The following is a 10,947-nucleotide window of genomic DNA, read 5'->3' on the forward strand; positions in this document are numbered from 1 at the left end:
GGCTCCCTTGGGCCCCGCACCGCTCTCCCGAGGCTGCTCCCGAAGGGACGGGGCCCCACCCGGCCGTCGCCTCGGGCCACCGCCGTCCTTGCACATCCCTCCGGGGCTCCCCTCCAAAGGCACACGGTTCCCTTCACCCCCCCGACCCCCCACACCCCGACCCTTCCAGGGCTGCTCCAAGGGGACGCGGCTCCCTTCGGGCCATCCCCGTCCCTGCACGGCTCCCCCCGGGCTGCGGGCCGGAACGCGGGGCGGAGCGGCGGCCCCGCAGCCCCGTTGCCGGCGGGAGCCCGGCGGGGCGGCGCCGGGCGGGCGGTACTTAAGGCGGCGGGGCGGGCGGGCGGCACCGCCGGGCCATGGTTCCGCGGAGCGCCGTGCGGGCTCTCTGCGCCACCGCCGCCCCCCGGGGCGCCCCGCGCTCCGTGCCCGGGGCCTCCCCGCCGCCGCCGGCCGCGGGTAGGGGCAGGGGTCCCGGTCCAGGTCCCCGGCCCCGGCCGGTGCCTCCGGCGCCCGCCGTGGATTTCGGGGATTCCCGGGAGGCGTTCCGCAGCAAGAGCAGCGCCGAGCTGCTGCGGGGGCTGCTGGTGCTGGGGCTGTGCGCCGTGGGGCCGCTGGTGGAGCACAACCGGGAGGTGGGTGCCGGGCCCGCCGCGGGGATGCCGGAGCCGGCCCGGGGGGTCCCGTTCGGGGTCGGGGGGTGGGTGGGGGGGTGGGGGGGTGTCGGTGCCGGGCCGGAGCCCGGCGCTGAGGGTGCCGTGTCCGTGTCCCGCAGCTGCTGCAGCTCGGCCGGCGGGTGCTGGGCCGGGCGCTGTTCGAGCGGCTGATGAAGATGACCTTCTACGGGCAGTTCGTGGCCGGGGAGGACCAAGAGGCCATCAAGCCGCTCATCCGCCGGAACCGGGCCTTCGGCGTGGGCGCCGTGCTGGACTACAGCGTGGAGGAGGACCTGGGCCCCGCGCCGGCCGGGCGCCAGCCGCTGCCGTGAGCGCGGGGACCGGGGCGGCGGCGGCGGGCGGCGGCGGCGGGCGCGGGTCTTGGCCGCGCCGCTATTGGCTGAGCGCGCCCATCCCCCCGCCCCCATTGGCTGCGGCGCGGGGACCCGCGTGCGTCACGGCCCCGCCTCCCGATGGGGGCCCCTTCCCCCGACGGGCGCTGCCCCCCCCCGCCCCCCCCCCCCGGACCCTTATCGCCCCGCCGCCGCCCGGCGCCGTTATCGGGGAGCGGCCGCTGCCTGCCTGCTGCGGGGCGCTGGCGCTTGGCCAGCCGCGGCTGGGCTGTGCCGGCCCCGGGGGTGCTGCCGGCCCCGGGGGCGCTGCCGGCCCCGGGGGTGCTGCTGCCCCGGGGGTGCTGCCGCCGGTGCATCCCGCACGGGAGGCTCTGCCAAGGCCTGGCTGCCGCACGCCGCGGTGTCACCGTGCCCGAGCCCCCGCGGGATTTGTTCGAGCAAAGGGCCAAGGGGGAAAAATGCCGTGCAGGAGGTCAGCCCGGGGCGTCGTCGCAGGGTGCTGGTGGCACCGGAGGGCCGCGCCCTGGTCGGTGCCGAAGTTGTTGCTCTGCTCGGAGGTGCGGGGCTGGAGCTGTCGGCCGCGGGAGCTGCTTTCTTCCCGCATCTGGGTGCTTCGGGGCTTTTCCAGCACGAACCAGATGCCGCCAGCAGGTTTCTGGCCTCCTGATGCCATCTGCTGTTTGCTGAGGCAGAGCTCCTGCGCAGCCTGCTCCTCCGCAGCACGCTGGAGGTAACCGAGTGGAAATGCCTCGCTCCCCCAGCAACAGGCTGCGGCTGCTCCTTGCGACCGGTTTTCCAGCTGGGAACGGCGGGGGGCGGGGGGCGGGCACCAGCTGAGCCTGTGCCCCTGCATGCCTCGCACAGGCTGGGTCCTGCACCGCCTGGGCTGGCATCCAGCGCTCCGCCAGCTTGTCACGGGTGTCCTTGGCCCTGTGCTCAAGGCGCAAGTACCAGAGCTGCAGCCAGCTCATGGTGACGCAGCTGGAGAAAGGTCCCCTGCAGGCAGCACGGCCTGATGCTGCTCTGCTCCCGTGGGCTTTGGGATGGGGTGCAGCCCCCAGTAGGGCACGGGTGGGCAGGGCAGTTGGGCAGGGACTTTGCTTCCCATGGGAAGAAAGGAAGAGCCCCCCCTCCCCCTCCCATCATAGTGCTGGTCATGGTCCCCTTGAAGCCTCCAGTCCATTGCTGGCCCACAGCCACCTGCACCAGGAGCTGGGCTGCGGCTGGGCTAGTGTGGGCAGGGACCCTCCTGCCCCTGCAGCAGAGGCTCCCTGAATGCTTCTGGACTCCCCGAGTGTCTGCAGCACCCCACCATGCTTAGACTTTGCTTCCTCTAGAGATTCCTTGTGTGGACCGCTGATGTCTGCCCCAGCACGAGATTATGAACCAGCCTGGCCAATGAGCCACCCCAAAACACCTCATCCCCTTCTCCTCCACCTCCCAGTGCTGGTGCCGGGTGCTGTGCCAGGGTGTGCTGTGGGTCCCCGGGGGGCACAGGGTGCTTTCTGCTTCACCTGAGGATTTGAACTGATGCTGTGCAGGGAGGTGCTGCGTCAGTCCTGCTACTGTTTGCTGGCAACTTGCGTATGGGGCAAGCTTGGACGACTCTCTTCTGCCAAGTGCTTTGCTTGATTCCTACCTACGTGGTTTTAGCCATCACCAGTAGTTTGAGTGTGGGCTTCCTGTAACCATGAGACTTGCCTTTCGTGTGGTAATTGAGGAACAACTCATCGCTTCTGCCAGACCCAACTCCTGCTGATGAGCAAAGCAAATAGGCTGGGCTCGTGGCACCCTCCTGGTAACCTCCAGGGTGAAATGGATTATCACCTACTTATTTCTGACACGGGGAACTTTTGTGCTTTTCTTGAGACAACTTACTTGAGCCTGATCAAAAACTTACTGAAAGCCCAAGTCTCCCGTGTCAGCCACTTTACCTGTGCGCAGCAATCCAGCAGGCAGGTTTTCCCTGTGCTACTGTATTGATTCTTCCTTGTTAAAGCAGGATTGCATGGTCTTGCTTTCACACTTTTCTTCAGATTTGGTCTTGGGACCTTCTAAAGTTGAAAGTCACATTTGCTTGCGGCTGAGGCCGAGGTGAACTGCATCCCACTGGAGCTTTCTTCATCACCTGCTTTGTAGCACACGCAGGGCCTGGTTTGTGCTGGGCTCCACAGTACGTGGCTCGTGCATGGTGGCACCAGCGTGCTTGTCTGGGCAAGTGTGAGCTCCCAGGTCCTAGGCAGATCTTAGAAATGGCTCCTTTCCAGCTGCAGCCTGCCAAAAGCATTCAGGCTGTGCTCAGAGATGCTTCCTGCTCTGGGAGGCTTGTGGCCAGGTATTAGCTGACTTCTGCTGGGTTAAGTGGCATTTGCTTCTTGTAGGAATGGCTTCACTAGCCAAGACTAATATTGCAAAGAACGCAGATGATATCCAGGAAGAGCTATTTCTTCAGCTGGAAGGAGCTTCCTTTATTTTGTTTGATGCAGAACAATAAAATGAGCACCATGGCACTGTTTTGAATGCCCCCCTCGGGGGTGAAGGGCTCGATGCAGTCATGCAGCAGGAATGCTGCTGGAAAGGGTGTGTTTGTCCTTAGGAATACAAAACACTCCAAACTCGAGAGTGTTTTCTGCTAATTAAGTTGCATAGGTCAGGAGAGCTTTGTTCCTGCTACTTGTCCCCAGCACCTCAGATGCCAGATTGAGGTGTGCTCGGAGCTTCAGAGCTGTCCTGCCTGCTTCAAGGGGATCTCGCAGCTCTCAGGGGCTTTGCTACCACATCGCATCCCTCAGCACATGATGTCTCCTCTCCTTTCCTTCTATCACCCTTCATATTCAGGGGCAGCAAGTTTCTTGACCTGTCATCCTAGGGGCAGCACGGTCATGGAGCAGAGACTGAGGACACAACAGGTTGCAGCGTGGTGCCCACAGCTCACCATGAGCTCTGGCTGCGTCTGCCCTGGCTCACATGAGGCTTTGCTGCACTGTGAGCAATGCAAAGCTGCTCCAGGGAGCCTCCAGCCGGACGGAAAGGCTTTGTCTCTGTTTGTTTGTGCTTCCAGCAACTCCTAATCCCTGTCACAGGGTTTCCACGTGGGTGAACACGTGTCCCCGCTTCCCTGTGGAAGCCCCCTGGCTCGACTCGCAGCACGCTTCCCCGTGGGGCTCTGTAGGGCATGGCCAATTTGGGGGCAGTGACTCCGGGTTTACACAAGGCAGAGATCTCCTGGGAGAAGACAGCTCTGTGCTGCCTTCCAGGGGCTGGCAGGGTTCCTCAGCAAGACCGCTGTCTGCAGGCTGGATTTAGGGTGTCAGAGAGGAAGCTTAGCTGCCTGAGCTCCAGGAGGAACTCATGACTTGGCCGGCGCTAGCATGGGCTGTCAGAGCCCTTTATCTCTGTGGCAAAGAGCTTGGGCTTGAAATTACATCCGAGGTTGGCTGGAGCCAAAGCTGAGGCCGTGTTTGTAAGCTGTTGACTAATGCCAAGGGGCAGAGGAGCAGGACAGCTGAGCTGCAGCAGGGGTTCTATGGTTTGATGCAACCTGGTCTGTAAGAGCTCCTCGTTTTGTGGTCTGGTCACTGGTGCCTGTGAGATGGGAGGTGTTCGGATGAAGTTTGGTGCTCCTCTGTGGTGAGGGCCATGGAGATGGAGCACCAGTGCTGACTTTGTCCTTGCCATGGGGTGGGTGTCCTCAACCACAGCTAGCTTGGGTGTGCTGAGAGCAGCTCTGGACCCAGGGTCAGGGCATCCTCCCTGTGCTCCTCAGGGTCCCCAGGTAACACTTGCCTGGATGCTGAAACCCGATTGTTTTCCATGAGAGGATTTCGGGCAACTGAGCTGCCAACAGAGCTTATGCTGAGCAGCATTTGATCCATTGGCGATGGGATGGCAAGGGAAGAGCAGAGTCCAGCACCAGGCTGGCAGCAGGGGAGCCTTGGAGCTGCCCTGGCCACCAGCGTGGGGCTGCAAGGGGTTGCTGACCTGGCCCTTATCTTCCCTGTTTCTCTTCTTAGCTCCTGCACCTCTGCAGCCGAGAAGGAGACAGGAGGTGAGTGACCCAGCCTCTCCTGCTCACAGGAGATAGCACCTGCCAGAGCATCCAGCCGGCCCAGGCACCATGGGCCTGGCGTGGGGGAAGGGCCCAGCTCCTACACGAGCTGAAGGAGGAATATTGAGGTTCTCAGCCAGCCCCACTTCTCAGCAAAGGCTGAGCTCCTGCTCAGTCAACAGAGCAGGGAGGGCGTATTGGGGTCTTTGTGGGCTCTTGTGAGGTCCAAGGCAGATTCCTTCTCCCCTGAGCCCATGGAAGGATCTTCCCAGGGAGGCTGGCAGGACTGGAGGCAACACAGGGGCTACATGGCCTATCTCTGGCCTCTTCCACCCCAGGAGCAGAGCAGAGGGAAAAGCAGTACCATGCCCATCGTGGATCTGGGAGTCACCGCAATGGAGTCACCAGCGCCCGCACGTATTTCTATGCTGATGAGGCCAAATGTGATCAGCACATGGAGACTTTCCTCCGCTGCATCGATGCCTCAAGTAAGTCTTTGGTGTGTCCTCACAGTCCCGCAGTACCTGGGGACTCCAGGGACACCTGCATCCCCTCCTGCCCTGGTGTCCTGGCCAGCTGTGCCATGGTGGCTCTCTCCAGGTGGCAGCTCAGAGGACGGCTTCTCAGCCATCAAGCTGACAGCGCTGGGCAGGCCTCAGTTCCTGGTGAGTGCCCCTCGGTGCCAGGGCTGTGACTAGGGCAAGGTGGGCCAGAGACAGGGCTGCGGATGTTGTATCTGCAGGGGTGGGTGCTCTGGGGTGTCCGCCTTGTGCAGCAGCACTCTACTTGTGGCAGAGGTGGGGAGGAGGCAGCAACAGGCTGTCCCCTCTGTGTCTGAGACCACCTGGGTGACAGCTTCAACCCCTGGGAGCATGTGAAGAGGTCCCAACACGAGGGCATGGGTGGTCAGTATTAGGCTTGGCCACTTCTTGCCCAGAGATTTTCTCTGCTGTAGCGTCAGGGTCTGCCTGTGGGGCTGGGCATGATCCCTCAGCGTCTTGGCATCGCAGAAGGCTCCGAGCTGCCTGGGCTCCAGCCTGTGCAGCTCACCCAGAGTTCTGCCCCTACAGCTGCAGTTCTCGGAGGTGCTGGTGAAGTGGCGGTGGTTCTTCCACCAAATGGCTGTGGAGCAGGGCCAGGGTGGGCGGACAGCACTGGAGATGAAGCTGGAGGTGGAGAAGCTGCAGGTGAGCGGGCTGATATCCAAGGGATGAGGCTGTGCTGCTGGGGGGAGCCTAACCATTGGGGGTGTGCTGCTGGAGGTGGCCCCAGAGGTCCTTGGAGCAACCCTGTGATGCCCCTGATGGGGTCTGACATCTCCTCGGCACTGACGCTCCTCTTGGTGGCAGGAGGCCCTGGCCAAGCTCGGCATTGCGACCAAGGCAGAGAGCCAGCACTGGTTGACAGGCGAGAACCTGGGTGTGAGCGGGTAAGCTGTCCGTGAGCTGCAGGGTGTTGTGGGGTGGGGACACTGGGGGACCTGGTCCAGCCTCACCATGTCCCTGTGACAGCTGGGCAACAGCAAGGGGAATTCTTCAAAGACCAGCGCTGGCCTGGTGCAGAAACCAGGGGCTCTGAAGGCAGAGGGTTTTTTGTTGGAGGTGACAAGACGAGTTGGGGTGCCATGTGCAGCAGGCTATGCAGCTGGTTTGCTGGTGAGACTGGGAGATGGTAGAGACCCCTCCAAGTCACCAGCATGGACCTGGCTTCCTGCTTACAGCACCGTGGACCTGCTGGCCTGGAACAGCCTGATCGACAGCCGCACCAAGCTCTCCAAGCTGCTGCTCATCCCCAACATGAAGGTGGGTGCACACTTTGGCCAGGCTCTGCCCCCTGACCAGCTCCACAGGGGGGGCACTGCCAGTGTGAGGCAGCCTGTCCCTGTTCCCTGTGCTGGTCTCCAGCTGTTGCTCCAAGTTTGGGTGCTGCATGGACTCTTCCCTCTTGGGAGTTTGCTCTCTTTGCCGTTGGCCACCACCCTTTGCCTCTTTTGTGCAGGTCTGTCAGCTGTAGCCAGTGCCGAGAAGCTGTTGGGGGGGACAAACAGGAGCATCTGTGCTGGCTGGAGGGGCATTTGGGGGGCACGGGGTGTGTGTCTGCTGTCCCCAGGCTCTGCATGGCTGTTGGAGCAGGCAGCCTGCATGTTGCAGTGGTCGGGAGATGCTGAGTTTGCAGAAGGACTGGGGGTGGGCTTCCCAGGGCATTTGTCTCCCATGGGCAGCTCCTGTAGTGCTGCTCCCCAGGCAAGCTGGTGAACGGGCTCTTCTCACTTCAGACCAGGCAGCTCGAGCCTCTGTTCTCACACTTCACTGAGGAGGAGGATCAGCAGATGAAACGGATGCTGCAGCGGATGGACATCCTTGCCAAGGTCTGAGGAAGCTGGGACTGGGTGCCACTGTGGAGGGGGGACATGTGGCAGGTGGCGCCAGCAGCCAACCCTGCATCATTCACCCACCAGAGAGCTACGGAGACGGGCGTGAGGCTGATGGTGGACGCAGAGCAGAGCTACTTCCAGCCAGCCATCAGCCACCTCACCCTGGAGATGCAGCGGCGGTTCAACAGGGAGCGGGCAATCATCTTCAACACCTACCAGTGCTACCTGAAGGTGAGGGCTGGCAGAAGCTGTGCAGGCTCTGGCGTGCACAGCAGGGAAGGGACCTGCTGGAGCAGCTGGATGAGCACCTTGGTGATGCTCTGGTCCATTTGGTGTGATTCTGGGGCTGGCTCATGGCACTGATGTGATGACCCTACGTTGTCTCTGCCACCTCCTCCCAGGAGGCTTACAACAATTTAACTGTGGACGTGGAGCTGTCACGCCGGGAGGGCTGGCACTTCAGCACCAAGCTGGTCCGCGGCGCCTACATGGAGCAGGAGCGGGAGAGAGCAGCAAAGTTTGGCTATGAGGATCCCATCAACCCCACTTACGAGAAGACCAATGAGATGTACCACAGGTAGGGACCTGCCCCAGCCACGCTCCCGCCTCCCTCCTCACCAGGCTTGGGCTTGGACACCCTCCCCACATGACACCATACTTCCCTGCAGGTGCCTAGACTATATCCTGGAGGAGATCGAGCACAGCCAGAAAGCCAGTGTGATGGTGGCATCTCACAACGAGGACACGATCAAATTCACCTTGCAGAGGTGGGGACTGGTGAGGAGGGGTCAGTGCCTTGCTCTGTGTTGGGTGATCAATGGGGATCAAGTGGGATGTGGGGCATGCGGTGGCAGCGCTGTCTCTGCTCTTTCCTAACACCAAGGTTTGGCTTGCAGGATGATAGAGCTTGGGATCCATCCTTCGGAGAAGAAGGTCTGCTTTGGGCAGCTGCTGGGCATGTGTGACCAGATCACCTTCCCCCTGGGTGAGTGCTGAAGCTCCAGTACCTGGGAGCAGGGGGGACATGGCAGACGTGCTTCTGTCCCACGCTTACCCTGAGGTCTCTTTGACCTGCTGTGGGGTCTGAAGGGCCAGTGAAGCAGGGCTGTGGGCTATCACAAGGCTGAAGATGGTTTCTTGTTGCCTGGGCAGAAGTGGTGAAGCCCAGGAGAGGATGGCACTGGCAGAGGAAGGTGCCCTGACCTGGGAAACACTAGGTGCCACAGGGAGTGTGTGTGGGGGAGACCGACAGGTTTCGAAGCTCCTTCATGAAAGGGTAACCAGAAGAGCTGTGCTATGGTGGGATGGATTAGTCCTCTTCCCTGGCTGTGTCAATACGGGGACACCTGCATAGGGTTATGGAGAGGGAGGGTATAGATGAGGACTTTTGAGGTGGAGTCCAGTGAGTGTCTGGTGAGACCGTGGTGGCAGGACAGGGGAATTCCTCCCTCAGGCCATGAGCTGAAATGGGGCTGCTGGTAGATGCTGGTGTGGTGGGAGCCAGAGCTCTTTGCTATGTGGACTGGCTCAGCTGAGGCAAGACTGGTGGTGGCAGGTCCCCCTGTCAGCCACATGCCCTTGCCCAGACCTTTGTCCTGTACCAGGGCCCCTTCTCTGGGCAGCTGTGCTCCTGCACTGCCACCACACCAGCAGCTCTGGCACCCGGCGTGGAGCCAGGGTGGGGCCTTGGTTCCCAGCTCCAGCCTAGGGCTTCTCGCATATTCCCTGACACCTGAGGTGACTTCCCCTGCTTCTTTGTGACCCTCGTTCCCCGCAGACAGGCCCAGACACAGGCACTCGCTGGTCAGGGCTGATCCCCCTCCCCATCCCAGTCTCCGGAGCAGGGACCCGAGGCCAGGAGAGCAGCATGAGGCAGACCGGGCAGTTGTCCAGCACGGATGCTGCTCTGTCCTGGAGTTCCCCCAGTAAGCAGGGCTTGGCTGTGTGTCTGCAGCCTCTTCTGGTCATGCTGGAAAAATGTGTTAACTTGATGTTTCTGGTTGAATGCTTCTTGAATTGGCCCAGCCCTGCCTGCCGGCATTCCCAGGGCTGCCGGTGACCTCAGCGCTCTCCCCCCCCCAACAGCACCTTCCCAAGCTCCCTGTGCTGAGCAGCGGGTGGGACAGGCTGCTGCCCCCCCTGCCTGGGCAGGCTCCTCCATGTCTGGCAGGAGATGCTCCCAGGCTTCCCTCCCGATTGCTCAATCCTGTCCTCCAGCCCTGCTGCGGTGGGCTGGCCCTGACTCTTCCATGCAGTGCCAGGGTTCTGAGTTGGCACATGGTCACATCCCTGTGCCCCCGGCCCTGGAATGGTCTGGGCACCTTGGAGCATCCATCCCCATGTCCCTGCCCCTTTTCTGGGAGCAAGAGCTGTCACAGCAGAGCCCACAGTGCCTTGGAGGCTCTCTGGGGCACTTCCAAGATCCCCCTCTCTTCCTCCAGGTCAGGCCGGTTTTCCTGTCTACAAGTATGTGCCCTATGGCCCAGTGGATGAGGTGCTGCCCTACCTGTCCCGCCGAGCCCAGGAGAACAGGGGCTTCATGCAGAGAGCGAACCAGGAGCGGGACCTACTCTGGAGGGAGTTCAAGCGACGACTCTTTGCGGGCACCATCTTCAGCCCCAACCCCTGACCCTCCCCAGACCCGCAGGATCCAGCTGCAGTGCTTGGCTCAGCTGGTGCCTGGGGATGGGGCTCTTGTGCCTTTGTGTGTAACCACTAACCCACTAACTTCCTTGTTGCTGTTTTTCCCCCCGAGGCCTTTGCCTGGGGAGGCGATGTTCTCTTGTTGCTGTTTGAACCATATCCTCCTTTGGGAGGCCACTACTGTAGGGCTGCCCCAGCTGGCAGTGCCCCAAGGGACATCCCCCTGCTGTCCCAGCACTGAGAGCCCAGGGCAAGCAGATCTTTACCTCACAGCAGATGCTGGTGCTCCCCTGCCAGCCCTTCCCTGCCCCCCAGCCTTGGTGAATATTGTCCTGGTGTTTTGCCCTCCAAGCAGTGAACATGGAGATTTGGCCACCAGCTCCATGGCACATGTACAAGGCCCACAGGGTGGCTCAGCTTTCCCCAGCCCTCCCTGGGCCAGAAGGTCCTGCAGATTCTGCCAGGCTCCAGCTCTGCGGAAGACTCAGCAGAGGCTGAAGTGACTAGCAGAGGCGGCGGTCAGAGGTGGCTGGGGCAGAAGGGGGTCCCTGCTGCCTGCTCACCTGGGGCAGGCCTAGGCTCTTGCCCCATCCTGCTGGGCTGAGCAGAGCCATAGCTTCCCCAGGCTCTCGGTCTCAGCTTCTTGCAGCAGTGCTGGCCCTGGGGCACACATCCAGGGGGGCAGGAGCTGCCAGGCCACATCCCTGTGCTGTCCCAGCGCTGCGGGGACTTGTGTGGGGCCAGAGCTGTGCTGTGGGCAGGGGAGGTCTGGACGGCCACTGGGAGCTGGCTGGGCCGCGGCTCTGCCAGACACTGGATTTGCCAGAGAATGGCAATAATTAAAGCATGGCTGTGCTGTTTTCTTGTTCCTGCCTC

At 62.0% G+C, this 10,947-nt stretch overlaps 1 protein-coding gene across 2 annotated transcripts; it reads left to right on the forward strand.

Annotated features, from left to right (window-relative positions):
• The first annotated feature begins 326 nt into the window (after positions 1 to 326).
• PRODH (proline dehydrogenase 1) lies at positions 327 to 10,932 on the forward strand. Of its 2 annotated transcripts, XM_083803726.1 has the most exons (14): positions 327 to 632; positions 773 to 981; positions 5,020 to 5,054; positions 5,393 to 5,542; positions 5,655 to 5,719; positions 6,125 to 6,241; positions 6,404 to 6,483; positions 6,775 to 6,856; positions 7,330 to 7,422; positions 7,513 to 7,659; positions 7,830 to 8,005; positions 8,097 to 8,195; positions 8,325 to 8,413; positions 9,870 to 10,932. In XM_083803726.1, exons 1-14 carry the CDS (start codon positions 357 to 359, stop codon positions 10,055 to 10,057), a joined length of 1,806 nt encoding a protein of 601 aa, XP_083659852.1. In that variant the 5' UTR covers positions 327 to 356; the 3' UTR covers positions 10,058 to 10,932. The 2 variants fall into 2 exon arrangements, with proteins under 2 accessions (XP_083659852.1, XP_083659853.1); XM_083803727.1 differs by lacking the exons at positions 327 to 632; positions 773 to 981 and adding an exon at positions 1,195 to 1,736.
• The last annotated feature ends 15 nt before the right edge of the window (positions 10,933 to 10,947 follow it).

The sequence above is a fragment of the Anser anser genome (assembly GCF_964211835.1).
Source record: "Anser anser genome assembly, chromosome: 18".
Lineage (NCBI taxonomy): Eukaryota > Metazoa > Chordata > Aves > Anseriformes > Anatidae > Anser > Anser anser.